We start from the raw sequence: 27,061 nt of genomic DNA, 5'->3' as shown, positions 1-27,061 counted from the left end.
GGCTCCTGGCAGCCCCCAGCCCTGCCGGCTCCCGAGGCAGTGCCCCTGCCCGGACACAGCAGCGGCTGCTTCCCGGCGTCCGTGAGCTCCCGCGCCGGGCCTCGGCTGCCGCCCCGTGCACGGCGCCGCGGGGTCGGGGCTGGGCGCGCCGCGGGGTCCCGCGGCCACGCTCCGGGGGTCACGGCGGGGCGGGCAGAGCGGGTCCCAGCCCTGCCCGCTGGCCGGGGGCGAGGAGGGTCGCTCCCCGCCGCAGCCGCCGCCTTGCTTTCGTTAGCGCGGCGGCGGGGATGGCCGAGGGGAGCGGGGGCGGCCCGCGCGGCCCCGGCCCGCGGCCCCGCGGCTGGGGACGGCTCCTTCTCCTCCATCCCGCAGAGCCGCGCGCCCCGCAGAGCTGCTCACCCCGCGGGCCCGCGCGGGCCGGTGCTCGCAAGTCTCCGCAGCCACGGCCGCGCTGGCACACGCGTGGGGCCTGGCCTGCCCCGCTGCGGCCCCGCCGCCGCTCCCCCATGGTCTCTCTCAGGCCGTGCGGGGCGGCGGGAGGGGAGGCGGGAGCCCTGCGGCCTGTTTTTAGGACAATAAACTGGTTTTCGTTCCTTTCCGTACGTGAGGTCAGAGGAGCTCTCCCGTGCTGCTCGCGTTGCCGAGGCCGGCTCGGCCGGGAGAGGCGAGGCGAGCGCCTGAAGGGACCCGAAAGGGACTCGGGGTCTGCCCTGCATTTGCACCGCTTCTGTGGGGGCACGTCCCTCAGGGAAGAGCCCCCTGCCCCGGAGCGGCAGGTCGCGTTTCAGGGCGAGCCGGCAGAAAGCTCCGCCGAGGCTATTTCTATGTAAGAAAATGAGAGCGAGGAGAGCTTGGTGGGAAGGGAAGCAAAAGGCAGAGAGGCCACAGTCGGCCTCACTTTGGAGCTGGGCGGCCGGGGGTCCCGTAGGGCCGGGCCCGGCCCAGCCGCGAAACCCCGCGAGCCCGCCGGTCTTAGGATGCGACTGCGACGAAGGCAGAAGGATGGCCGGGAGGAAAAGACAGAATTTGGAAACAGAGTTGTGTCCCGGTTAGCGCTCAGCGGGGCCGGCGTGTGGGGGTGGCAAGGCTGTGCCGGGCGAGCCAGCGGGAGAGAGCCCCTTCGTCGGCCTCGCGTCTCTACCCCCGGCACATCCCCCCGCAGCGGCAGCACCCGGAGCGGGGCTCTCCGCGCACGGGCACCGGCGGTGTCCCCGCTCCCGAGCCCCGCTGCCCCTTGCTCGACATCACGGCGGCCGTGGGTCAGAGGGGGAAGCTCGGGCAGGGGAGCAGAGCGGAGCCCACCTGCGCCCACGCCAGCGGATCGGTTCCCTGTCGCGGCGGGTTCCGCGGGAGAGGGGCTGCAGGCGCCGGAGGGCGCGAGAAGCGGGACTGCCCGCCGCGCTTGGGGCCGAAATTTGTTTTGGCCTTTGGGAAAGGCCACTATTTCCCGCTTTCCCCCACAGTCGTTTTGCTGAAAAATAAACCAGTAAACTTGGGAGCGGTCGAAGCCGCGTGATTTTTTTCCCTTTAACTCTCCCCACCCTCACTCGCGGCCGTGGGTCTGCATCCGCCACGTGAACGGGAGGTACGGGGGGAGGAAGGCCGAGTGAAGCCCCCCGGGCCGGGAAAATCCTGCCCAGGGCCCCCGCGCTTCCACTGGGCCGCTGCTCTCCGGTCCCCGGCGCAGTGCAGGGGCTGTCGCTGGTCGAGGGGCGCGGGGCAGGGCAGGCCCGGAGGGATGCGGGGCTCTCTCCCGCAGACGACTCCCTGTCCCGCCCCTGCGGCAGCCCGGCCCGGCGGGGAGCACGGCCCCGGGGGCGGCAGCGTCACCCCGGCCCGGGAAGGGGAAGTCTGTCTGCTGAAAAGTTGGTGACAGGTTGGGGCAGCGGAGGCAGAACGGGCAGGTGCCGCCGCCGCTGCCGGGGCGGCGGAGAGCTCGGGGGGCGGCCGGCTGCGAGCAAACTTTGATTCCTGCTACAGAACATGTCAGAGTTTTCCTGGGTTTTGGCTGCGTCTGGGGACATCTTGTGATGTTTTAGAGAACAGGACATGATCTCACATGGCGAGGAGCTCTTTAGTTTCTTAATCATTTCACGGTTCCTTCAGAGGCTTTTTTCCACCTAAAACGTTTAGTTTCAGCTCAGTGATCAGCTGCAAAAGCTCGGCGGGGAGCGGAAGAGTTGAATTATTCCAACCTGAGAGAGCCCCTCACAAAAAAAAAAAAAAAAAAAAAAAAAAAAAAAAAAAAGGAAAGGAAAAAAGGAGAAAAAATAAAGAAGGAAAATAAAGAAAAGAAAGAAGGGGAAAAAAGAAAATAAAGAAGAAAAGACAAGAAAAGAAGAAAAGACAAGAAAACAGAAAGGAGGAAAAGGAAAACGGAAAATACAAGAAAAGAGAAAAGAATACAAAACAATAAAAAGAAAAGAAAAAAAGAAAGAGGGAAAAGGAAGAGGTTGCAAAACGACGTGGAAACTTTTTTTTGCCTCCGTTTCCCCAAGTCCTGAAGAGCCGGAATGGAGCTGGAGAAAACCTACGCGGCACCGCGAGCCGGCCGCACAGGTGGGACTCGGGCCGGGGGCTGCGGGGAGCCCGGCGGCTCCGCGGACAAGGGGGGCGCCGGCGTGAGCGGGGACGCGAGGCGAACCGGGCGGGGTGGGAGCAGCTCCCCGCGAGCCCGTCGGGGAGGCGGCGGGCTGCCGAGTGCTCCGCCGGCCGTGGAGAGGCACCCTGGTGTCCGTGTGCCCCGGGCTGCGGACAGGCGGGCAGCGGCACAGGCACCGGGCATGGCCGGAGGCTGCGGAGTCCCGTCACGGCGTCCCCGCGGACAGCGCGGCGGCGGCGCGGGCGGCGCAGGGCGCGGAGGCGGCCTGGCGGCTCGGTGGCGGAATGCAATTTCGAAGCGATCGATGGGGCCTTTTATTAGTTAAATCGCCTGAATAATCGTTTAATCGATAAAGCATTTCATGGCGCGGCGGAGGCGGCCGGGAGCGGGGGTGGCCGCAGGGGCAGCAGCCTGGGCCGGGCAGGATGACGCGGACGGGCCGGGGCCCGTGACAAGGCGCTCCAAAGCCTCTGCGCCTCTGGCCCCTGTAGAGAGCAGGGCCGAGGGGGCTTCACCTCAGTACCGGTTGAGCGACAAGCAGGAGGAGGACGGGGGGTCACGGCAGGAACGGGGGCCGGGCAGGATGTGAGCCCGTCTTGCCTGCCCGCTCGTCCCCTCCGCGCCGGGCCCAGCATGCCCGCCGTCCCCGACGGCCGCCCCGAGCCGAGGAGCCGAGCGGCAGCAGAGGGAGCCGCCCGACGGCCCGGGCTGGGCTGCCGGGCTGCGCGGGGATCGGCCCTCGCCGTGCTTCGGCCGGACTCCGTGCCGGCTCCGCGCTGCGCCTCGGCCGCGCCCCGCAGTTTCGACTTCAACGAAAACTCGGCCCGCGCCCGCCCGTCGGCAGCGGATACCGGCCCCGCGCGGCCCAAGGACGGGCCGGGGCACGGCCGCGCTGCCGCCGTGACCTGAAGGGTTCAGCGGGGCCGGAAGGTCTCGCCCCGGCTGGGGCTGAGCTCTCCCGCACCCTCGTCCCCACAAAGATCCCCGTGGGAGAACATGCGAGCGGCGGGGCCGAGGGCAGGCCGCCGGTGCAGGGGGCTGTGCCCCGCCGCCAGGGTCACCGTGAGGCGAGGCAGACTGCCCGGGCCTCCGTCAGGGGCTCGGCCGGGGCAGCACCGCCGCGGGGCGAGACCCGCGGGCGCGGCGGCCTGAGGGGGAACTCGCCGCTGCTGGGCGCGGCGCCGCCGAGCCCCGGCGCGGCCACGGGCAGGACGAGCCGGCCGAGAACCTCCCTGACCGCGGCCTCGGCCCGGGCTCCCACGGGTGCCGGGACCCAGGGACCCGACACGCGCCGTCCGGGCGTCGGGGAGACCAACGGCCACGGGGAGCGGCGTCGGGTCGGCGTCGGACGCACGGGCCGGGCCGGGCCGGGCCGTCGGGGGTCCCGGGCCCGCACCCCAGCGGGACCCACCCACGGCTCAGTCACGAGTGGCGGCGCCCCCGCCGCCCCGCGGCCACGCCCCCCGCCCTTTATTGGCTCGCGGCCCGCCAATAGGCAGCGCCGGAGCTCGGCGGCCAATGCGGGACGCCGGCAGGTTAACTTTGCGATTGGCCGCGACGCTGAGTGACGGGCGGGCCCCGCCCCCGCCGCTGTCCGCCCGCGCGGTGCTGAAGCGCCGCCCGCCGCCCCCTCCGCGCGCGCTGCGCGGGCCGCGGGGCCGCGGGGCGGGGCCGGTCCCGCGCCCCCCCGCCGCGCCCGGCCCCGCCCCGGCCGGCCCCGCCCCGCCCCCGCCGCCCGCCACAACCCCCGCGGCCGCCGGCGGCCGGCAGCGCGCCGGGCGCACCGCCCGAGCCAGCCAGGCGCCGCCGCCCCGGCGGCCCACGGCGGGCGAGGGGAGGGACGGACGGACGCACAGAGGGGAGGGGGCGCCGCGGCCCCGGCGGGCGGGCAGCGATGGTCGCGCCGCGCCGGCGCCCCAGGTCGGACGGCGGCCGCTGACGGGGCGGCCCGGTCCCGCGGGGCCGCGGCGAGCCCGGCCCCCATTCACGCTCCCCGCCCTCTCGCACACCTTCCCCCGCCGCTCCCCTCGCCCACCGCCGCCGCCCCGCCCGGCGCCGCGAGTTGCTGCGAGCGGCGCGGCGGGGGGCGGCACAGGCGGAGCAGCGCCGCCGCCCCGGGACCGAGCCCCGCGGACGGGGCGCCCGCCCCCGCCGCCGCCCGCCTCGGCCGCCGCCGCCGCCGCGCAGCCGCCGGCACCGCCAGCACAAAGAGCCGTCGGGCGGGCAGCGCTGGGCTCCGGTCCGCCGGACAGAGGCGCTCGCCCCTCTCCGCGCCCAGTGACCCCCCGGAGCCCGGCGGCGGGTGCTGCGCATCGGCAGCCGCCCACGGAGCGGCTGAGGCCAGGGGCTGAGCCCGGGGCGGCCGCTCCGCGCCCCCCCGACGGAGCCTCCGGAGGCTGCGAGCGGCTCGGGAGCTGCGTTCGGCCGGCGCTCTTGGATACCGCGACCCGTCACGCGGCAGGACTCTTCGCTTTTTGAGGGATTTTGTTCTATTTTATTTTTCACCCCTTTTTGGTTGTCTTTTTTTTCCTTTTTTTTCCCTTTTTTTTCTTTTTTTTTTCTTTTTTTTGTTTGTTTCGTTCGGTTTGAGGTTTTTTTTTGGTTGTTTTTGGTTTTTTGGCTTGTTTTGTTTTATGCGTTGGTTTGGGTTTTTTCTATTTGTTTGTTCGGTTCTGGTCGGTCTCCGTCCTTTTTCGCGGGCTCCCTCCCTCAGCCCGAAACCCGAGCGCCGCCGGCGAATCGAGATCAGCTCAGCGAGGTCGCCCGGCCCCGGACCGCTCCGATGGAAATACACTGTAAGCACGACCCGTTCGCAGCGATGCACAGTAAGTGCCTGCCCTTCAACTTGTCTGAGCGGGCGCGACGGGCTCCGCGCGATCCTCTCCGTCCGTGGCCGGGCCGGGCTGCCCGCCCACGTTCAGCCCCAGCGGCAGCGGGGTGCCGGTGCCGGGGGGCTGCGGGAGCGGCCGGTGCGGGGCTGTTTTCCCGCGGAGAGAGAGCCGCTGTCACCGCGCGTGTGTGCGTCTGTACGGATGGATGTATAAACACGTCTCTGGACGCATGCACAGCCATCAGTACATACGGACGCGCGCTGGTGTACATGGATGAATACACAGATGTTACATGTGTGTGCGTATGCTTGTTTCTCTCCCTAAATCAAATATCCGGGGAAAAACCCGCCAGGTATTTCCGACGAACGGAAAAGTTTGCTGCACGATATTCTTTCTTTTTTTCAACATTTTGAAATTCGTTAATTGGAAATAAAGAAAAAAAAACCCCAAAAACCAAAAACAAACCCTCAAGAACTAAAACCCCTAAACAAACAAATAGAAGTCCCCCCAAACCCCGAACAAATTGAACTGATGCGAAATGCGAGGAGCTGGGCTGCAGGGAAGATTTTTGTCTTTTTAAACCCCGAAGAATGGCGTCACGATCGCGGCGTGGGGCGGCGGAGCGGGCGGCCGGTGAAGTTAACAGGTCGTGCTCGATGGGTTCGCCCGAGATTTGTTGTGCTTGAGAGGTCGGGGAAGACTTATCCATTAGCACAGTGTTATGTGAAATGACATTTTCTCTCACGGCGAGTTAAACGCTGCATTACGGCGAGAGATTGCGAGGGAATTTAAGGTAGAACTAATCTCATTTCCCGGTGCATCGCAGCCTTTCGGCTCAAAGAAATTTGTTTGCAAAATAAACCACCGAGCTCCGGAGCTGCAGATTCCCTCCCTCTCTCCCTTGTCCTCTCCGCGCCCGCCGTTCATCGGCCCATTTCCCGTCCCCTCTTGCCGCCGCTGCATTTCTAGGGTCGTGCGGGGCTGGGACGCTGGCGCTCTGCCGCCCCCGTTAAATCGTACTTTCCCTCTCAGGCAGCGAAGCGCTCGACCTCCGCGTTTATTCATTTCTCTGCCGGCATCAAACCGAATCGCTTTTTTTCAAAGGCGAACTCTGGGGTCGGGAAGCGCGCGGTGCGGGGCGGGCTGGGGGGCGGGCGCGGGGTCCCCGCCGCCGAGCGCCCCTTGCCCCGCCGGGTGCGAGCGGGCACGGAGCCCGCGGGAGCCCGCGGGAGCCCACGGAGCACGGGCCGGACGGCCCAGGCGGCAGCGGCCGCGGCGGGTTTCAGCCGCGCCTCTGCCGGCACTCGCGGCTCTGGAAAATCCATGCCGTCCTCAGGAATTTCTGGGCAAACAGAAGGAATAAAACCAAAACGCCGGTGCCTTTTTTCCGGTCCGGACCGCGGCCGGGAAGCCTCCGAGGTCATTTGCTGCCAAGCGATCTCCAGACCCGCGGCTCCTCGGGGGCGTGAGGGTGGACGTGGGGTCGGGACCCCATTGAAAAAAAGCAGAGGAGGACGGGGAGCCGGCTGCAGCGGAAGGAGCGAGGGGGCAGCACGGCCGCGGGGAACGGTGGCCGGGGCAGTCCGGAGCGAGATTTCGGTCCCTCCTGGCGCCGGTCCCCGCTGCTTCCTCGTCCCGCGTGGGCAGAGCCGCCGGCCGCCTCCGTCCGGGCTACGCGGGGACGGCGAGGCGGGCTGGGCATGGCCGGAGCGGCCCCGACCCGCTGGCTCGGCGGGTCCCCGGGACGGCCTCCCTTGGCTTCCCCTCGCTGCCCGCCCGCCCGGCTGCACCGCGGCTCTGCGTTGGGCCCGCGGAGCTCCCGAAACAGCCCCCGAGTCCCTGCCCGTCCCCCCTCCCTGCGCAGGGCAGGGGCGGCCGCCTCATCCCGCACCGAGGCGCGGACGGAGCTCGGCTTCCCCGCCGCTCCGGCAGCCCCCGGCCCGACGGGGCCCCCGGTCCGCAGCTGCCGGGGAGCGCGGCCCCGGCGGGGAGGCCCCGGCGGGCAGAAGCCGCGCTCGGCGCCGGGGCCGCGGCCCGGGGCTGGGGCAGGTTTGAGCAAGGGGCGGCCGGGGCCCCAGCCTTTGTTTCCGGCGCCTGCAGGGCCGATGCTCCCGGCCTGGGCAGGCCCGGTTCCTGCCGGCCTCCGGGGACTGGAGACGGGCTCCAGGGGTAGAGTCGGCCCCTTCCTTGAGGAAGGCACGTCTTAATGACGCCTTCTGTACCATTTTCTTCCTGTTATTTCCCTTTCTTTTTGTTTCTTTTTATTTTTCTCTAATTTCCTTCCTTCCTTCCTTCCTTCCTTCCTCTCCTTCCTCTCCTTCCTCTCCTTCCTCTCCTTCCTCTCCTTCCTCTCCTTCCTTCCTCTCCCCCCTTGCCGGACCACCGCCACTCCAGGACCTTCCCACTCAAACTGTGCGCGATTCCTCGCACTCGGAGCCCAGCGGGGCGGAGGTCTCTTTGCGGGCAGGTCCCGTTGGCCTCGGCGGCCGCGGAGCTGTCTCAGCGAGTCTCGGTGTCCCGGGCGCGCAGCGGGGCCGGCTCCCAGCGCCGGTGTGCGCTCCCGGGCGCGCAGCGAGGCCGCGGGCACAGTCCGCCTCTCCCGCTCCGCCGAGCGCGCAGCAGGCTCCGGTCTGCTCGCCACAGCTCTCAACATCGCCCGTTTCATGCGGGTTCCTTACGTGCCCTTACAAATGGTAAAAGGTGCTTGCCAAGTTTGACGGCAGTTTGTCAATAGTGAAGTAACAAAGTTAAAATAAAAATAGTGCTGTAGAAAATTTTTTTTAAACACTGAGGCATTTGGCTTGCCAGCTTAGTCAGTAGACTTCCGATCCTGCTTAAACAGAGACATTTTCTGTATTACTTTTGTTCCAGAATTGGCATCTGCACTATGTCTATGGCTTGTTTTTAGCTTCTCTATCCCTCTGTAATATAAGTAGTCGGATGAATAGCAACATAAGGGTTAATTATATTACCTTCTGGTACGGGGGATTAATGTGTCTTCATGGGGTTGACACAGCTTCACTGCTATTCCTCCAAGTGGGTCCTGGATCCCATCAGATATATAATTCACTTTGTTAAACGTGAACAGTGAAAATCTGCTCAAAAAGGAGTCATACGCTGGGCTTGCCCAAGTGTTCATGTTTTATTTGTGGGGTCACAGAATCAGCCAAGAGAGCAGAATTTCTTTCTTTCTTTCTTTTTCTTTCTTTCTTTCTTTCTTTCTTTCTGTCTTTCTGTCTTTCTTTCTCTTTCTGTCTGTCTGTCTGTCTTTCTTTCTGTCTGTCTTTCCCGTCTTTCTCTCTTTCTTTCTTTCTCTCTTTCTTTCTCTTTCTTTTCTGTCTTTCTGCCTTTCTATCTCTCTGCCTCTCCTTCTCTCCCTTTTTTTCTCTTTCTCTCTCTCTTTTCCCCTTCCCCCACCTGATTAATTCAAGGCATCTGGGGAAAGCCAAAACCGAAACACGGCGTGTTTAATTTCAGGTGTCTTTCTGTGCTTAGGCAGAGGCAGTACGAGGGCTGAGGGACCCCCCAGCCCCATTTGTGGCTCCGAGGAGCCTCCGCTGCCCGGGCCGGCTCCGGGCCTGGCCCCGGCTCCGGGCGGCACCGAGCGCTGCCCCGTGCCCGCTCCGTTGCGGCGCCGAGGGCAGCTCCGCGCTGCTGCGGGAAAACCGGGCCGGTTCTGGGGAGGCGGTTCGGGGGGAGGCTCTGCCCTGCCGGGACCGCCGGAACTCTCTCACCGCTCTCGTCCTGCCCTTCTCCCCCTGCCCGTGTGTTGCAGGACACGGAGGCGTGAACCAGCTGGGGGGTGTTTTTGTGAACGGCCGCCCTCTCCCCGATGTCGTTCGCCAAAGGATCGTGGAACTCGCCCACCAAGGGGTCCGGCCGTGTGACATCTCCCGGCAGCTCCGCGTCAGCCACGGCTGTGTCAGCAAAATCCTCGGCAGGTAAAGGGGACGGCGAATCCTCCCGTGTCCGTCACAAGTGTCGGGGCCAGCCCCGGGGCCAGGGGCTGCAAGCAAACGGGGAGGGGAGCGGCTTCCCGAGGAGTCGTGTTTCGTGTGTCTGATCTGCAAAGAAACAGCCAATATCCGTGGGTCTTGTTAGCCCCTGTTACAGCTTCTAATCCTGACGCAAAGTGCAGAACGCCGTGAGTATTTGCTGTGTGTGTATATATATATATATAAAAATATATACACACACATATGTATATATATATAGTATATGTCCTGCGCCTGTCTGCTCTGAGCAGGAAGGGAAATCTGGGAGTCACATTCAGCAAAATGTGAAGAAAAAGTAGAAGTTGTGGAAATTACTTGTTTTGCTTCCTGAGTAGAACTCCTTTTAAACAATGTTATCATGATGTATTTCATCAGTGTTGCGGCACGTGCGTTCATGCAAGCTATTCTGCAATCTATCCCACTGTTTATAATCAAACATATTTTTACAGTCTTCTACTGGAGTAAGAGAGAGCAGAACACCATGAGTAACTAGTAACCATCTTAAAGGTATTTTGGCTACTTTGGGAGTAGCTCTCTGTTCGGCTAAGAGCTGCTCCAAACACTGTGGCAACAGGATATTAAACTCTGAATTAATATTATTTCCTGATGCTGCTTAAAATTTGGCGTAAATTCAGCTAAAAAATGCCAAGCTTGCTTTTTCCCTTTTTGATTCCTTAATCTTCTGTGCAAACCTAAACTTAATTTGTGTAAATTACCATTTTTAAATGGTTTTGAACCCCAGGTATTCTTACAGACTTGGGCAACTTATATTAAGGGGATTTTTTTTCAAGTGTTTTTCTTTATGATCTGGAAAAGTTAACTATTGAGTTGTTTGTTGTGATTGCACAGTTAATTTCACTGTTTAGCATTTTACTATTTTTATTTTAAATTTTTTTCCAGTTCCTTACAAACATAGCATAGCTGCAAAGACAATTGAAGGCATTTAATTTATAGCAACACACAGGGGATGTGTTGATCGATCAGTGCCCGTGTCAGTGTCCAGGTCTGTCGGGATCACGGGTCCCAGTTTTGCACAGTTTTGTCGCTGTTCTCCACACAACCCTGTCACTCTGCCTGCCCCAGCTGGCGAGCAGCAGCTCCAGTGCCGGGGCTGCCCTCGGCGCTCCTGCTTCCCCTCTCCTCCCTGCTCGCAGGGATGTGCCTTCCCTGCAGCCTCCGTGCGCTTCTGGGGTTTGAGAGCACAAACGCCTTGAGCTGGTGTAGGGAGGAGAGCTTCCCATGGGCTTTGTGCTGCCCACCACGGGCTGTTTCACTCAGCTGCAGCTCCTGCTCCTGCCTGGCTGCTGTGGTGTGGCTGGTGGTCCTCTCTGTTGCACTGGAGCTGCCACCAATCCCATCAAACTAACACACAGCTTGGAAACAGGAATGTATTTATCCACCAGGCAGAAGTCGGATGGTTTTACTCCTGGCAGTTAGGTCTGCTGTTAGATATATTTGCACTATGGAGCTCAGAGTGAGGTTCCAGAGCTCTGTCATTAAAGTTGTCAGCAATAAATTGAAATTTCATAGCTCATTATTTTCTTAACTAATAATTACAGTGGGTAAAATGTCTCTGTAGTTGCATCTCTGTTTGTGTATGTTTTCTTGCATGTGTGCATGTATGTGAAAAGTGGGAATCCTTAAGATAGATCCTTGCATTTGGAATTTTATTATTGGAATTTTTCAGTACTAGATGCAGTTTAAAAAATCCATCCAGAGGCAGGTAACCAGCTGTTGCAGGGCAAGTGAAGCTCTTAACCCTCAGAGGAGGGTGCTGTGGTGGTGCCCACCCTACACCTGCCTTTGCAACTCTCTGGAGCAAAAGGCCCTGACCTGGTGCACATGGAATGGTGCTGGCTGCAGCAATCCCTGCCCTTAAAATGAGGATGGGAGTCAGAAATGCTGGAGCCATGCACCCTGCAGGCTTTGTGACTGTGCAGTTCAGTGCAGTACAACACGACTACGCCCAGATCCATTGCTGGGGAGAGGAGGGGGATGCCTGTGACACAGGGCAGGGTGAGGACTGTCCCCACGCGTGCCCAGGGTGGCGCAGGGAGGGATGTGGGCTCAATCCTGCGCCTCCCTTCGGGTGAGTGCACCTTGCTGGGGCTCCTCTGTGCCTGGGCTGAGCCATGAGAGCGGGCAGGCGGGCAGAGCCCAAAGGCTCACGAGGGCAGGGCTGGCTGCTCTGAGCACCCCAGCGAGCCCTCACAGCTGCAGCACTGAGGGCAAGGGCCCTCTCTGGCTCTGCTGCGTGGCTCAGCCATGGGAAAGCCGTGGCTGGTCTGCGCAGGCACAGCGCCCTGTCCTCTTGGGAGTGCTCCTCTTGGCCAGGCTGCCCTGGACTGCAGGGCGCTGGCCCTGGGCTCTGTTGCAAGAAAGCGCTTAGAAACAGTTGTGAAATCCACAATTTTGACTAGATCTCAGAAAATTGTGGGTTGCTGTCTGGTAGCATCAGTAGTGTTGCCTGGCTGTGTTCTACATCCTCCTCAAAAAAGCAGTGCCAGCAACCTCAGCCTCAAGGTTTTGAGGGAAGAGGTGCAAGCTTTTAGAAGGTTTATGGGCCATGTTTGCCATTATTTTCTCATGTCCTCATGGAAGTGCAAGGGGAGCTAAATTTTCCCCCTCTGCCTTAAAGCTCACAGCATTTAGGGGCAGAAGGAGGGTTAGTCCATCTCTAACACTCAGCACTTGCCATTATTGATATTGCATGAGGGTTAGTCCATCTCTAACACTCAGCACTTGCCATTATTGATATTGCATGAGTATTGCATGGAGACTGGTGTTCAACATTTGCACACAAAGTATCTGAGAACACGTGTGAGCAATTTGGTGTGAGTCTCTTAAGAGGAGCCTTAGGCCCTGCACACAGAGCTCTCCCAGAAACACTGAGAACAGGTAGCCAGGCAAAAATTTGATGAACATGATTGCATGTTTCAGGGAGGCAGGGAGGCAGACTTTGGCTGTGCAGACTGTTTGTGCTCTGCTCAGGCTCAAAAGATGGGAGAAATTTTTTTTTCTTTTTTGTATAATGGTTGTGTCAGACAGTTGCAGGGAAAATACATAAATAAGCGTTCCTATCTTCCAGCTTGTGAGTTTTTCCTGAGGTAGGAATGGGGGCACGGGGCAGTGATCAGTGGTGACTGAGCTGCTGCGGGCGCAGCTCGGTGGGCGCCTGGTGGGTGAGAGGCTGCTCCCTGTGAAAGGGGGCGCAGGATAAGGGCAGCCGGGGTGGCAGCTTATTACTGGGGTTTATTTTTCACCTGGTCATGTGAAAATTCACAAGATGCACATAAGTAGAGGGCTGTGAGAGAGCCTCCTGTGTGGAATGCCCTGACTGCAGCACGGAGGAGCAGAGTCTCATTCTGGGCTCCGTTGGGGCCCTCGGCACGCGAGGTGTGACTGCTGCTCCTCACAGCGTGGGCAAGACTGCACTGAAGGGGGACACTGGCACGGCCCCCGGATCCCAGCTGCCAGGTGTTATGGCAAAGCTACCAAAAGCTGCTGATCTTGTGTGGTGTACATGTGGAAAATCGGTCAGATTTATATTGCTTTGGGCATCTCATTCTCCACCTTTCCTGGGTGGAGAGAGGTGGTACCAGAAAGGTGGTACCTTTTGTGGCATCAGCAGAGCTGCTGGTAGTAGGGAAGATGCTGCACCCGAGGAAGGGCTGGTCACAGAAAGCAATCCTGCCTCAGCTGGACCCCTCCACAGCATGAGCAGCTCCCTTTCCCTCAAAATTTGTTATTGAAACTACTGAAAACATAATGATGAAAAGAATACATTTTGAAAAATATGAACTATTAAAACCATAATATGCATATTGAAATCGTAAAATAGGAAAAAGATATGCTGGTGTATTTATTCCAGAGGTGCAAATAAAATACAACATCTAGCCTTCATTTCACTTTGAATCATAACAAGCTGTAGATATTAATGACAGCATTTCTGTAAAAACAGCAATTTGCTACAAAAGAGTCCACTGCAAAAAGTGGTCTTTGGTGTGATTTGTTTCTATTATTGCCAGCACTGCTGATTAATAACACACATTTTCAGTTAATTTTGGATCTCAGCATGCCCTTTAATCTTGCGTTGTTTCTTTTGTCTTGCTATTACAGAAAAATATGTATTGTATCCTGAGGCCCAATTCCAATTACTATAAATTAATCTATTAGGTGATAAAGAACCACACAGGCAGGAAATGTGTATGTGGAAGTGAAGATGTATCTCAGGATTTGCTGGGGTTTGGTTACCTTGAGATGATGTTCTCTATAAATCTCAGAGCATGCTCTCTGTCTGTGTGTGATAACCAAAGCTTTGTTTTGGATGTTGTCCCAGGTATTATGAAACCGGGAGTATTAAGCCTGGAGTGATTGGAGGATCAAAACCAAAGGTCGCCACACCCAAAGTCGTTGAAAAAATTGCAGAGTACAAACGCCAAAATCCCACCATGTTTGCCTGGGAGATCAGGGACAGACTCCTTGCTGAGCGAGTGTGTGACAACGACACCGTGCCCAGTGTCAGCTCCATTAACAGGTACAGCTGGTGGCTCTGGGGTGGGGTGCTCCGTGTCACCATGGCTTTGTCTTTGGTAGCACTGGGTGTTCGGGGCTGTTTGTGAGAAAAGCAGCCTCACCTGTTTGCCCAGGGCACCGGGGCTTGGGAGCAGCTGTAGGCTGAGCTGAGTGCTGAAGCACCGCGGGTGATGAGGGTTTCCTAGGAGTGGGCAGGTTCTTCTGCCAGCCTTGGCTTCTTTTCCATGCTTTCCCCTGTTGGTGAGTCGGAGCGCCTTGCTGGGAATGACCCTGTGTGTTTGCAGCAGAGCAAAGCCCCTGCTCTGCTCTGCCCTGTGGGGTGAGGGTTCGGTGGGACAGGCTTTGCCCAGGGGGGAAGATCAGATGGCCTTTGAGTAGGGTGGCAGTCATCTGGGTAAGAAAGAGACCCAAGGCATGGGGCTGAGGTTCCATTTTGTCCCCTGACACCCGATTGGTGCTGCTGACATTGGCCCAGGCCTGTGTTCAGTGTGAATATCAATGGGGGAATTCGGTTGGTAGCGTCTGAGGGCCTCCACTGTCTGCTTTTTGCCTTGGAGAACTTAAGTGGCCTGGAATTGCTTTTGTGAAAATGCAGGGGAATCTCATTTGGAGACTGAGTCCCACGTTTGGGTGCTTTGCCATGGCTTTGCAAGTCAGGGCTGGGCTCATGGAAGGCCTGGTTTCAGGGGCTCCGACCTGCTGCCTTGTCCATTACACCTTCTGTGGCCATGGTTTCCCCCTGAGTCAAGTGATGCATAAGGCTGGAAAAACCCAGTAAAATACTACATGGCATCTCCAGCCCTGCCAGAGCAACAGTGAGAGATGAATACTTGAGCAGCTTTTGGGCACCCACGGCCCTTGCAAGCAGGGTTTGTTAATTTTCACTCTGTTCTGGGCTTCCTCCTCACCACGCCGGTGAGGTGATTTTCACTTGTGCAACTGCATGCAAATTCTTTGAATGCAGCTCGCTATAAAATCTCTCATTTGCGTCCAGACGTGAAATAAATTGGTGCAATATTCCTTTATTGGCTATCCCAATCTGATTTGCATTCATGGAGTTGCCGCTTGAGTAGCCGGAGTGGCTTCCCCAGCGTTGGGGGAGAGTGCAGCCTCTGCCCTGATGGGCTGAATGTCGAGTCATGGGTTGGTGGAATTGAAAGAAAAAATGGGTCAGTTCATGTGCAGCCTTGCTGGCTCCACAGCACCATGCAGTAACTCTGTGGGCATGGTGTCTTTAAAGAGAGCTTGAGAAATACTACAGACATTAGGAAAACCAAAGGAAAACATCAAATACCTAAGGAAAAGCTCTGCTTCCATTAACATCAGCGAGTCATGAGAGAAGCAGGCTGTTACAAGCAGTCTTCTGCTTGTGTAGGAGAATGTCACATGTCCTCCAAAAAACTACCGAAAAGGCAGTCATAGCTCTAGCTAAAAGGGAGATTTAGGTAGCTTGCAGTCATATTTTGAGCCAGTTTCTGTGTTCCTCTTGCCTGTCCTTGTATGCTTCCACACTCATAATGCCCACACCCCTGCTGCCCTTGTTAGAAACCCAGTTCATGATTTGTGACCAAGTTTTGGCTGTAAATCTAATTCTTTCTCATCTGCTTGTGACTCTGGCTAAGATCTTCTCCTTTCCTCAAAGGTTTGCAATCCCTTTTAAGAAAAGCATGCAATCTGTTTGAGTCAATCTTTTTACCCAGAGAATTGTTTTTGCCAGCTTAGGAGCTCACCTTGAAAACCCAGACTGAGCAATAATGTGACAAAGAACCTGGAATTCACATCAAAACACTTGGCTTTAATGCTAAATCCTGCAGTTTCATCAGTCTGTGGGGTTTATCCTCACATTTTACGCCGAGTGTGTACTTTGGGGCTTTGCTGGAGGGAAAGGATGCAGCCCCTGCCCCAGTACCCTTGTTCACCACTGAGGTACCAATGAGGGGCTGCCTGGTCAGCACAAACCCAAGCCTTGCTCTCGCTCAGTGGTTCCTGCCCCGCTGCAGCTGCATTTCTGCACAGGGAGGACAGAGACCCTGATCTGGCTCCCTGTTCTCTGTGCCCACGGTGTGGAAGTGCTCTCTGTCCCTGTCCCCGCGGTGTGGATGTGCTCTCTGTCCCTATCCCCATGGTCTAGGTGTGCTCTCTGTCCCTGTCCCCACAGTGTCAGGGCTCCATTGTTCCCTCCCATGGTGCTGATGCTGCTCCTGTGGAGCATTGGGGTTTATGGGGATGGACTCCTGCAGCTCATCCCTGCTATTGAGGGGGCCTTCCAGCAGACAAATCTGAGCTGCTGCCTCCATGTAAGAGTGAATAATAATAACAATTATTAATTAATAACATTAATTTTAATAATAGGTCATTCTTCAATAGCAGAAGCAAGTCTGTGCGGTTAAGACTTAATTAATCATTGTGATTAGCTTTGCTGAAATCAGCTGAGAGCTGTCCAGCAGCTTTCAAGTGCTCCAGTCTCCATTCCTGCAGAGATAAAGATGTTTATGTGTCAGAAGGCCGTGGACACCCTTTCTTCCCCGTGGCAGCCCTGCTCAGTGGGCCGTTGGACCCTGCAGGGTCTGTCTCTCCTGCCCCTCTCGCTGGGCTGGCTGCTCTGGGTGTGTGCCTGACACCCATCCCCTGGCTGTGCCTGACGCCCAGCAGCTCCACTCTGGGGCTGGCAGCTGGGAGATGCCTTGTGGACAGACCAGACCTCTGCAGCCTCCATCAGACTCCTCCAAGGATGGGAGGGGAAGGGGAAGGCAGTGCATCCTTCTCTGGGGTGGAGCTGGGTGTCCCTGGGCCTGCTTATGGGGGCTTATGGGCTCTCCTCTCCTCTCCTCTCCTCTCCTCTCCTCTCCTCTCCTCTCCTCTCCTCTCCTCTCCTCTCCTCTCCTCTCCTCTCCTCTCCTCTCCTCTCCTCTCCTCTCCTCTCCTCTCCTCTCCTCTCCTCTCCTCTGTCCCAGGGTTGCAGACCATTGCAGACCACAGCCGGCTGGGGCTTTGGGCTCGGAAGGTTCTGGCTCCCTGGGCAGGGGGCACTGGCCTGCTGGCTGCCCACACAGGGTGGGTTTCTCTTTCCTGGCAGTGAAGACTGGGTGCTCAAAGCCACCAAACACCAGGCTCTGGAGCATGCTGAGAGCCCTGCAGGTGCAATCCTGTTTGGTTGCTCTGGGGTGACCTTGCTTGAGCAGGGAGGTCGGACAGGTGACCTGCTGTCGACTCTTGTGTCTTCCAACCCAAACCATCCTGTGACTCCGGGACTCTATGGAATGTCACCCTGGTGACTCTAACAGCAGGGGCTGGGGACACAAATGTGCCGCTGGGTCCACCTGCCAAACTTTGGTCTTTCAGTGAGTGGTGAGGGGAACGTATGCAGAAAGGCATTTTTTGTATTGATGTCGGTGTCCTGCACTGAAAAAATAGTGTCTAATGCCTCCTGCCATTGCATGGCTAATGCTAAGTGGTCATGTTTTTCCATTACTCACAGGATCATAAGGACCAAGGTGCAGCAGCCACCCAATCAGCAGGTCCCGGCTTCCAGTCACAGCATAGGTAAGGAAAACTTTTTTTTAAAATACATTAAAAAATAATAATGGATTACAAATATTCTGAAGAACTTTTAATCATTCTTATGGACAGATAATTCTGCATAAAACACTTCAGCACACGTGCTAATGTGCCTTCTTTGTCATTCTCCAAGGGCTGAACATAGTAAATGAATTTTATAAATACTGCTAAAAGGTTTTGAATTTTACTGATTATTATGATAAATAGCTTTCACCATGAGACAGAAAATTGAAATCTAAACCAAAAAAACCCCACTAATAGGGGTCTATAGAATGTCAGATAATTAAAGTAATAAATCAAGAAAGGGATACTTATTCATAACATTTTCTGCATCATTAGTCAGTAAGTAGTTTTGAATGTGTTTTTTCCATCTATCAACCATCCCTTCCATAGTTCTTTGTGCGCTTGCAGTCTTGAGTGAAGAGGTAGCAAAACTTTGTGAAACTTTTAATTCATCCTCAGAGCAGTGATGCTGCAGCCTGAGGGAGGTGATGCTGGTGGAGGGTGACCCAGAGGGGACCCCCAGGCTGCTGAGACCCCTCAGCCCTGCTCCTGCCTGAGTGTCTCTGTGGGGAGGGCGGGTGTTTGTGTGCTGCAATGCAGCAGGGATGCAGGAGGGGCTCTCCTCTTGTCCCTGTTCCATCAAACCCATCGGGGCACTGGTCAGCCCTTGCTCCCTAGGAAGTGCTGGGGGGCCCTAGTTTCTCTCTGCCTTTGTGTTGTCACCTGTGATAGGGTGAGATGCTTGCTGCTTCTCTCTTGGCAAGGCTGTGCTGGCACTGGGAGAAAGGGAGGGGAGGTGCAGAGCAGCCCTTTTCAGCTGCCCTTTTTCAGCTGGTCAGAGGAGTCGTGCTGTAGACCCTGTGCCCTTAGACCTTTCTCTCCAGAAAATGCCGACACAATCTTGGGGAAGAAAACCTCCCTTTATCTCACTGTGGTGGCTTAAGTGTTTCTCTTACTGAAAAAGTCAAGAACAGAGAAGAAGAATCTTTTTTCTCAGGGCTTGGAGTTGATAGAGGGAGCATGGATTCCCGACATGGCTTTGCTCCGTGTCAGTCCTGTCTGGGGGTCTTTGGTGTGGTCCCACATGTGTAACCCCCATCCTGTCCTTGGGGTCTGTGTTGACTCCTAGGATGTAGGGACATGGCAAGACAGGCTCAGCCTGTAAGCTGAGGGAGCTGATGGTGGTGCTCCCTCCTCTGCCTGTTCCTGTGCAGCCATGGACGCCCACAGCATCACAGGGGCAGTGTTTGCTGTGCAGTCTGGCACATCCACACTGCCCTTGAGTGACTGCCCTTGCTGGACACAAACAGGACCCTTTTCTGAGGGCTCTTCCAAAGCAAAAAGGATTTGAGTGATTTTTCTGGGAACCTCAGGGTCTTTCAGCCATCCATCGCTAGGCAGCTGCAGGTGTGCAAGGTGGTGTGGTCTGACAGGATGCAGAGAGCGCAGTGCAGCAGGTGTAGGGTGCCCTGCTCCCAGGTACCCTCTCGTGCCAGCTCCTCTCTCTGCATGACTGTGCTCCCAGCAAGCTCTGCCCACCTCGCTGGGCTGCTGTGTCACTGGAGAGCCTCTGCTGTCCCAGGCCATGAGCTTTTGTGTGACATGGGGCGTCTGACTGCTAAGGAAAAGCATCTGCTGTCCCTCAGCACACAGAGCCAGCCCCTTGTGATGGGGCAAGGGCTGGCCATGCCTCTCCTGCCACCCTGCACTGCTGTGGCATGCTGCTGTGGGGATGGGCATGGCTGGGGTGGGCGAGGGCTCTTCCTGAGCTGCAGGGGCCACGGTGGCCAGCTGAGCCCCAGCCCTCCTCCTTCGCACCGTGGGGGCCAGCGGTGGCTGACTGCCTGTCCTTGCCTTGCAGCCTCCACGGGATCAGTGACCCAGGTGTCCTCCGTGAGCACCGACTCTGCCGGCTCGTCCTACTCCATCAGCGGGATCCTGGGCATCGCCTCGCCGGGCGCCGAGAGCAGCAAGCGCAAGCGGGACGAAGGTAGCGGGGCTGGCTCTGGGCAGGGGCAGTGCTCAGCGCGGCGCTGGGCACGGCTGGGGCTGGGGGCTGTGCTCTGCACGTCCCCTTGGCACGTGCCACGGTCACAGACAGGCCAGGGCCCATCCCAGTGCTGCATCCAGTGCTGACAGCCCAATGGCCGCACGCGGGACCTTCTCCAGGTGCTATGCAAAGCTATGGCAGTGTGTCGGTTTGGAGCCAGGCCTTCCTCCACACTGTGGAACTTTTCCCTCCTGACAGCAAACAGGGGAAGAGACACAGTTGTGTTGACTCTGTGGCCACCTGAAATAGGAAATATCTGCAAAGTGACAGAAAATTAACTGCATAGACATCTGCTGTGCTGCTTCTCCCAGGACTTGCTTCACCAGGGACATTTGTCAGTCTTGAAGGGTGGGAGTAAGCACAGTCCAGCTGGGGTTGGATATTGCTGATATACTCCTCAGATCCACAGGGTGTTTTGTTCTGCATCCTGCTGAAAACAATGTTTTGGACAGAAAGACACCAGAGGTGGAGTGGAAGGTACAAGAGGAGAAATTCTCTGCTGGTGTCTTTTTAAAGTAGCTTTAGTTTAAAGCATTACTTTCATTTTGGAAGAACCTACATAGAGAAACTGAGGCCATGGCTGTGGACACAATTTGTATAGCAGAGGGGACGCCAGAACTGCAGTGGGGCTTTTTCAGCTGAGGATGCAGAGGACATGTGAGGAGGGGGGACTGCCTTTCCTGCTGAATCAGCCTCCTGCCTCTTGCTGAGGGGCGTCCGCGTTCCTCAGCTGCTGCTGCTGGTGCAGGCCCAGCAGTGCCCTGCAAGCAGAGCAGGTGCAGATCCCTGCACTGCCCAAACCCTGCTGCAGGCAGGGAGGGGTGGTGGGGGTAGGCTGGAGCTGCAGGGGCACCCCCAACCCACCCCATCCCCTGGGGGACACACGGCTGAAATCAGCAGCCGGGTGCCTGAGCTGTGCAAACAGGGCCAGTGCCAGTGCATCCTTTGGTGGAAACACATGGTCAGGTTGCAGAGTAGACCCAGATTTACTGAACTGCGAGAAAAACTGCAAGAGGCTGGGGGGCCAATGTCAGCCACATGGGAACTAATTTGATGGTGGAAGTATAAAGCTCTTTGTGCTCAGGTTCCTTGTTAATATTCCATTGTTACTTAACTCTGTGATTATACACGTGCCATTTTTTTTTTTTCCAAATCCAGGTTATAAATGCATAGTTAAATGTATCCATTAAAGCAGGTAGGGTAGAAGTTTTATGTTTTATCAGCCAGGTCAGGACACAGGCTGTCTCTACTGATACCACATGGCTCCTCTGCCACGGAGACATTTTTTGGGTGTCTGTCAGAAGACACTGCTTAAACTGCAGAGAAAAGGATTAAGTGTTTTGTTGGAAAGCAAAAGCAGTTCCAGAAGGAGAGCTGAGAACCTTCTCAGCTTTTCTCAGCTCACGTTCAGAAATGTGCATGTGATTGCTGAAGCAACCCCCCTCAGTTTGGCAGGATGAGTCATGGGGTTTGAGCTCTTGGGCTGGACAATAATGCTTTCCTCAGCAGGCTGCTTGAACTGCTTTTGTAATAGGCTCAGGGCTGCAGGTTTGGAGAGGCACAGTCAGGAACATCTTTGTCTGTTAGAGGGGAGCCCCAGGAGCATCCATAGCACCCTCCTTACTGTCCTGCTTACCACAGGGTCCTTCTGCGTGGGTCTGGGTGGGGGCATTGTGCTCCTGGAGGAGTCCCAAGGCTCTGTGCCTGCCACACAGCCCTCTGATATAAGGAGGAGAAGCATGTCACCCGAGTTTGGCCTGTGTGACGATGTGCGTGCCCAGGAGGCAGAGCTAATTTAGTCATTTCCTGGCTTTGGGGGGCTCTGTGTCCTTTGTCTGCAGCTGTGGAAGGCGAGTGCTCTGCCTCCCTGCACACCCCTGGCTGTGCAGATGTCCTGGCTGCCCTCGGCCTGGGGCTGAGGTGCGAGGGACTTGCCCTTCCAGCTGCACCCAGCACTTGATATAATTCAGTAATCAGTTTTGTTCTCCTCACTCGTGACATTTTATTAGCAGATGTCACCAGTATTTAACCCAGTGGGAAGCTTGCTGGGTAGCAACAGGGGCAAACCAAATCAGACAGTCTTTATTGGTTTTTATAGCTGAAGGTGTCATTTTTCCCCCCGTTGTAACAGGGACTTGGAGCAGATGTGCCTTGGTGGGGGATCAGTTGCTTTCACTTTTGGTTAAAGGACATGCTACTGGAGACTGGCCTGAGGAGCAGGCTGTGCTGCAGGGAGCCCAGGCAGCTGCTGCAGCCCCAGCAGCGGAGCATGCCAGGCAGCCTCCTTGCTGCCCTGCCTGCCAATTGCCTCCTCAGGGGCGCTGGGGCAGGTTTGCCCAGCCCCGCGCCTCAGGGAGGCTCGCAGAGGTGCAGGTGGGCAGCAGGAGCGCGCAGAGTGACCGCAGTGGGGTGCCTGCCCTCAGCAGGGTCTGCCTTCAGGGCAGCAGGACCCCTGGTCAGAGCAAGCTGAGTGCTGCATCCAGGGCTGACAGCCCGCCTGTGTGTGGGGCTGGTCTCACTGCACCAGCAGCAGCAGTGAAACCAGGGGGAGCAGTGCTGATTTCAGGATGGACGCCTGACACCTCTTGGGAAGTGCTGAGCATCTCCTGTCTGAAAGTTAGACCTTTCTGAAGTGGGGCTAAACAATCCTTGTCGAGCACGGAGAAAAGAGCAAAAGACACTTCTGTCCACAGGTGGGTGCATGGGAGACTGGGGTCAGGACCTGTTTTGGGGACAAGAGAGGTTGCTGGGCCATAAGTGCTCTGGGGGATTCAGTGAGGATGATGGGGGAAGAAGGGCCAGGCAGAGCCCAACCCTCCTTCTCCCTTCACTGCTCCCTTTGCTAGCCCTGGTCTCCATCCTGCAGAGCTGTGCAGGTGTGGAAGAGGTGTCACAAGGGCTCACGCCCAAGAGCAAGCACAACTGTGTTTGCGCCATGCCAGCTGAGAGGGATGCTGCAGCAAGAATGCAGGCCTGAGGCATGAGATGTGCTTCTCACCTGGATCTCCTCGTGCGCTGGGCCTGCCTCAGTGGCAGAGTGCCACCTCTCCAGCCAAGGACTCTGGCATCTCAGGGAGCCTGTGCTCTGTGGGAGCCTTGCTGTGCCTGCTGGCTCCTGCCAAGAGGGTTCACAGAGCAAGGGGAGGGTGTGGGGTGGTGCTGGCACCGACACGCTGGGTGCAGTGATGCTGCACCCTGTGCAGAGCCCTCTGCTTGCTGGTGCCAGAGGGCTCGAGCGGCTCAGCCTGGCCATGCCTGGGCTCAGCTTGGGCTCAGCTTGGGCTCGAGCGGCTCAGCCTGGCCATGCCTGGACACAAATTCTGCCCTCGGTGCCGGCAGCTGCTCTCTGTGCTCTGCTGCAGCTGGGGATGCTGTCAGGGCTGGCCTGGGGCTGCAGGAAGAATCTTGATCCTGCCCTCTTGCAGAGAGATGAGACTGGCCGCTGGTGGGCTTGTGAGCAGAGTTGGAGCGCTTACAAGAGTTTTTGGCACCTCCTTTGTTTATGCAAAGCACCGTTTCCCACAGGGCAATAATGCCTTTTTGGAGCAATTGCTTCAGGTTGTGTCGGGGTCAGAGTGCCTGACCTGCCAGAAGTATGCTTGTGCTTCACTTCTGACACAGAAATGTGCAGAAACCTTCAATACCAACAGGTAATAGGGGCAGCAGGTGAGCATTAACAGCAGCTAAGTCAGTCTGGAATCTGTTTGCATACAGTAGTTTCTCTGGAAGTGCAGGACTCTGTCGTGTCCCTAACATTACCTGTATGCTGTTAAAATAGAGACTATCAATGGGCACAAGCGTCCCATGGCCTATTCTGCTGTGGCTAAAATCACAGAATGCCCTGAGCTCAAAGGAACGCACAAGGATCACCAAAGTCCAGCTCATGGAAAAAAGAAACACAAACCCAGAATCCCACTCCAGGGCTATCAGTGCCCTGGCATAGTGCTGCAGTGTGCAAGCTGGCACCTTCCAGCCCGTGCCAGGTAATGCAGGGGCTGGCACACAGACCAACTGGGCTGTGTGCTTCCCTTTTAGAGATGCAGCTGATTCAAAAGGCTCTGTGCAACCATAAGCAAACTGTCCGTGGCCTGGTCTGCCCAAGCTCAGCAGAGCATCCTCAACAAAGTGCCACTCAGGGTGCAAGTGTCTGCTCCTTGCTGCGGGAGAGGTTAGGCAGGTTTAGATACATGCAGCAAAGAGCTACAGAGAATATAACATTCAGTCTTAACAGAGACTTCCCAGCAGTGGAGGAGTTTGGGGAATTGAAAGCAGTGTGGCAGGAAACTTCCACTTGTACCAGTTGTTGTGTTTTGTTTCCATTCTCACCAGCTATAATCCAACATTGCTGTCAGCATCTGGTGTGATGATGTAAGTGCTGGCGCTTTCTTCCCTTGACTGAACTCTTTGAGAAATGCCTTTAATCACAGATACGGTGTGCTCCCAGGTGTTTGGGTCACAGCCTTCTGTGTGAGAGAATAGGGCTCCAAGAGGGGCTGGGACACTAACAGAAATGAGAAGGAAATGAGAAGGATTGCACACGATGGTGGATTGCACATGAAGGATTACACACAGCATCTGTAAGACGTTGCAGAACCGTCCCACTCTGCAGTCACTGTGTTTTCAGGAAGGGATGCCCTGGGTTAGGCATGTCTGGGTTCCAAGCAGGGCTGGCCAGTGCATGGAAGCTGATGTGGGATATAATGCAGGGATGTTTCCAATGACACCAGCACCACGGCCGCTGTGGAGATCAGCTGGAGAAGTGCTTGGCAGTGACAAAGGTGGACAAGAGCTCACCAAGTCAGTGACATGTCAGTGACAGAGAGACAGAGAAAAGCAAAGCATACCACCCAGAATGAGTGAGTGTTCCTGTATTTTGTGTCTTTGCTCCATAAGAGGGCCCATGAGCTATGTTCTCCCAGATGGACAGAAATAAGAAAATACGCTCACAGCTAGGCAGTGGTTTGAAGGGCTGTGAGCACAAATGCCTTGGAGGCTGCCTGCCCACACTCTCAGCATCAGCAGGTGATGGAGTTCAGTGCACAAATTAGCCACTGATGAGGTCCAGTGCTGACATAAGTCCCTATTATTCAGCTCACTTCAGGCAGTGACCAGAGCCTGATGGTGTTGGGGACTGATGGTATCCTGCCCAGAACTTTCTTGGCGTCTTCTGCACCATGCAAGTGATGTGCAAAGAACTGAACCCTTTGGGAATCTTAACTGCAAGGGAAACAATTAAAGCAGGCAAACACTGAGGGGAAAAATGCAGGAGGTTATGGAGGGAAAAAAATCACCTGCCAATACAAACTGCAGGTTTATTACATCAAAAGAGTTAAGTGTCAGTCTGGGCAGTGGCGAGTAGGAAGGGACACATGGAGAGAATTCCCTAAGGAATAGAAAGGGGCTGACCAGGCCTCCAGGCTCCGTGGCACACTGGGGAGATGCCTACGTGGAGCACCTGGGATGCAAAATCCCACTGCTGAGTCAGCAATAGCTGAAAGGAGGCAGTGGGAAAATACATAAAAATCAAAAAACTCACTCTGTGCTGCAATCAGGTTAAACAAGTGGAGATGTCCAAGCCCACACAGAGGTGAAAGAGAAACACCCTCCAGAGTCCTCAGGAAGTGCTGGGGTCCCCTTTAATGACTTCTGGCCCCACTTCAGCAGCACTAACTCACTGGTGCTGCTTCACCCCAAGGAATGAGTCCAGGGTGAGATGAAGCTTCTGGAGGGCAGGAGGTTTTGCAGGGCTGGCAAGCACTGATCTGAATTTTTCCCGCTGATGTAGACTGTCCTTATTGTTCAGGGCTCCATTCCTGGGGTTGCACAGTGGCTTGGGCTATTTGTCCCATTATTTCTTTATCTCTTCAGAAGAAATTGTTTTCCCTCACCACACAGACACTGACATCATAATTTTAAATAGGGTTTCATGTGGGCTTTGCTATTACATTGCAATGATGGCTTCATCTATGCTATATCCAAAGGAATCTACTTTTGGGGGAAGTTTTATTTATTTTTTTTACATTTCATTGGAAGCTAATTTTTCAGTTCTTGGACATAATTTCTGAGAACAATTGCAGTTTTCTTTCAGCTTTTGCATTTGCCTTTTGTGTACCTTACATGGTCCATCCTGAATGTGCTGACGTGGCAGCAGGCTCTGGCCATGCTGGTGATTTGACACCAGCAGTGATGGTGTCACACGTAGGTGCTTGTGGATGTCTGAAGGAGGAGTTTAATTTCAGAATTAAGCCCTTGAGTGTTCCAAGAACCACCCTGCATCTGGGGGCTCGTTGATGCTGACCCAGCCATCCCAAACATTAGCAGGAGCAGCTCAGCTGGCACAGGATTTCTCCTTGAAATTTCATTCCTCATGAAATTCTAGGGAAGAAAAAAAAAATATAGGTCAGCTCAGATCTCCACTATAGCAGCATTAAAATAATGTAGCCTCAGTTTCTGAAAAAGTTCTCCACGTCTAGATTCACAGAACTTAAGCAAAAAGCCATTTCAGCCTCCAACTGGAGCTGTTCTGATGTTTGAGGGCAAAGTGTTTGCCAGAATTCTGGGGAGGCGAATTCCAGGCTCTGCTGAGAGAGATGATGGAGCCTGTGGGCTGAGATCCTCCTCGTGCCACCTTCAGTTCTGCCAGGCAGGGGAGCATTCCGTGTTCTTCACTGTCAGTATGAGTCCCAGCCTCCCTGGCAGGCTGGATGTGGGTTTTGTCTGAGCTCTGTGCACCCCTGAGCTCCAGGCTCTGGACACGGGGTGTGCCTGCATCTCTGAGTTTGGGGCTCTGGACACGGGGTGTGCCTGCATCTCTGAGCCTGGGGCTCTGGACACGGGGTGTGCCTGCATCTCTGAGCCTGGGGCTCTGGACACGGGGTGTGCCTGCATCCCTGAGCTCCAGGCTCTGGACACGGGGTGTGCCTGCATCTCTGAGTTTGGGGCTCTGGACACGGGGTGTGCCTGCATCTCTGAGCCTGGGGCTCTGGACACGGGGTGTGCCTGCATCCCTGAGCTCCAGGCTCTGGACACGGGGTGTGCCTGCATCTCTGAGTTTGGGGCTCTGGACACGGGGTGTGCCTGCACCCCTGAGCCTGGGGCTCTGGACACGGGGTGTGCCTGCATCTCTGAGCTCCAGGCTCTGGACACGGGGTGTGCCTGCATCCCTGAGCTCCAGGCTCTGGACACGGGGTGTGCCTGCATCCCTGAGCCTGGGGCTCTGGACACGGGGTGTGCCTGCATCCCTGAGCTCCAGGCTCTGGACACGGGGTGTGCCTGCATCTCTGAGCCTGGGGCTCTGGACACGGGGTGTGCCTGCATCTCTGAGCTCCAGGCTCTGGACACAGGGTGTGCCTGCATCCCTGAGCTCCAGGCTCTGGACACGGGGTGTGCCTGCACCACTGAGCTCCAGGCTCTGGACACAGGGCTTGCCTGCACCCCTGAGCCTGGGGCTCTGGACACGGGGTGTGCCTGCACCCCTGAGCTCCAG

The 27,061-nt window shown here is 56.7% G+C and overlaps 1 protein-coding gene across 7 annotated transcripts in view; it reads left to right on the top strand.

The window, feature by feature from the left end:
- Positions 1 to 2,513: 2,513 nt before the first annotated feature.
- PAX5 (paired box 5) overlaps positions 2,514 to 27,061 on the top strand; it is a 134,740-nt gene continuing 110,192 nt past the window's right edge. For 3 of the 7 annotated variants that reach the window (XM_054287587.1, XM_054287585.1, XM_054287584.1), the window contains exons 1-5: positions 2,514 to 2,559; positions 9,209 to 9,374; positions 13,768 to 13,965; positions 17,443 to 17,507; positions 19,387 to 19,515. In XM_054287587.1, coding sequence (XP_054143562.1) covers positions 2,514 to 2,559; positions 9,209 to 9,374; positions 13,768 to 13,965; positions 17,443 to 17,507; positions 19,387 to 19,515 — 604 coding nt within the window. Of the gene's footprint in view, positions 2,560 to 5,384; positions 5,428 to 9,208; positions 9,375 to 13,767; positions 13,966 to 17,442; positions 17,508 to 19,386; positions 19,516 to 27,061 lie in introns of those variants that run through there. The other 4 variants (XM_054287588.1, XM_054287586.1, XM_054287591.1 and 1 more) reach the window with 3 other exon arrangements.

This window comes from Melozone crissalis, unplaced genomic scaffold (genome assembly GCF_028551555.1).
Source record: "Melozone crissalis strain CALT ecotype California unplaced genomic scaffold, PUWL_Pcris_2 ptg000060l_1, whole genome shotgun sequence".
NCBI classification, from domain to species: domain Eukaryota; kingdom Metazoa; phylum Chordata; class Aves; order Passeriformes; family Passerellidae; genus Melozone; species Melozone crissalis.
The sequence above is the reverse complement of the archived record's forward strand: the minus strand, read 5'-3'. Positions and strand labels throughout refer to the sequence as shown.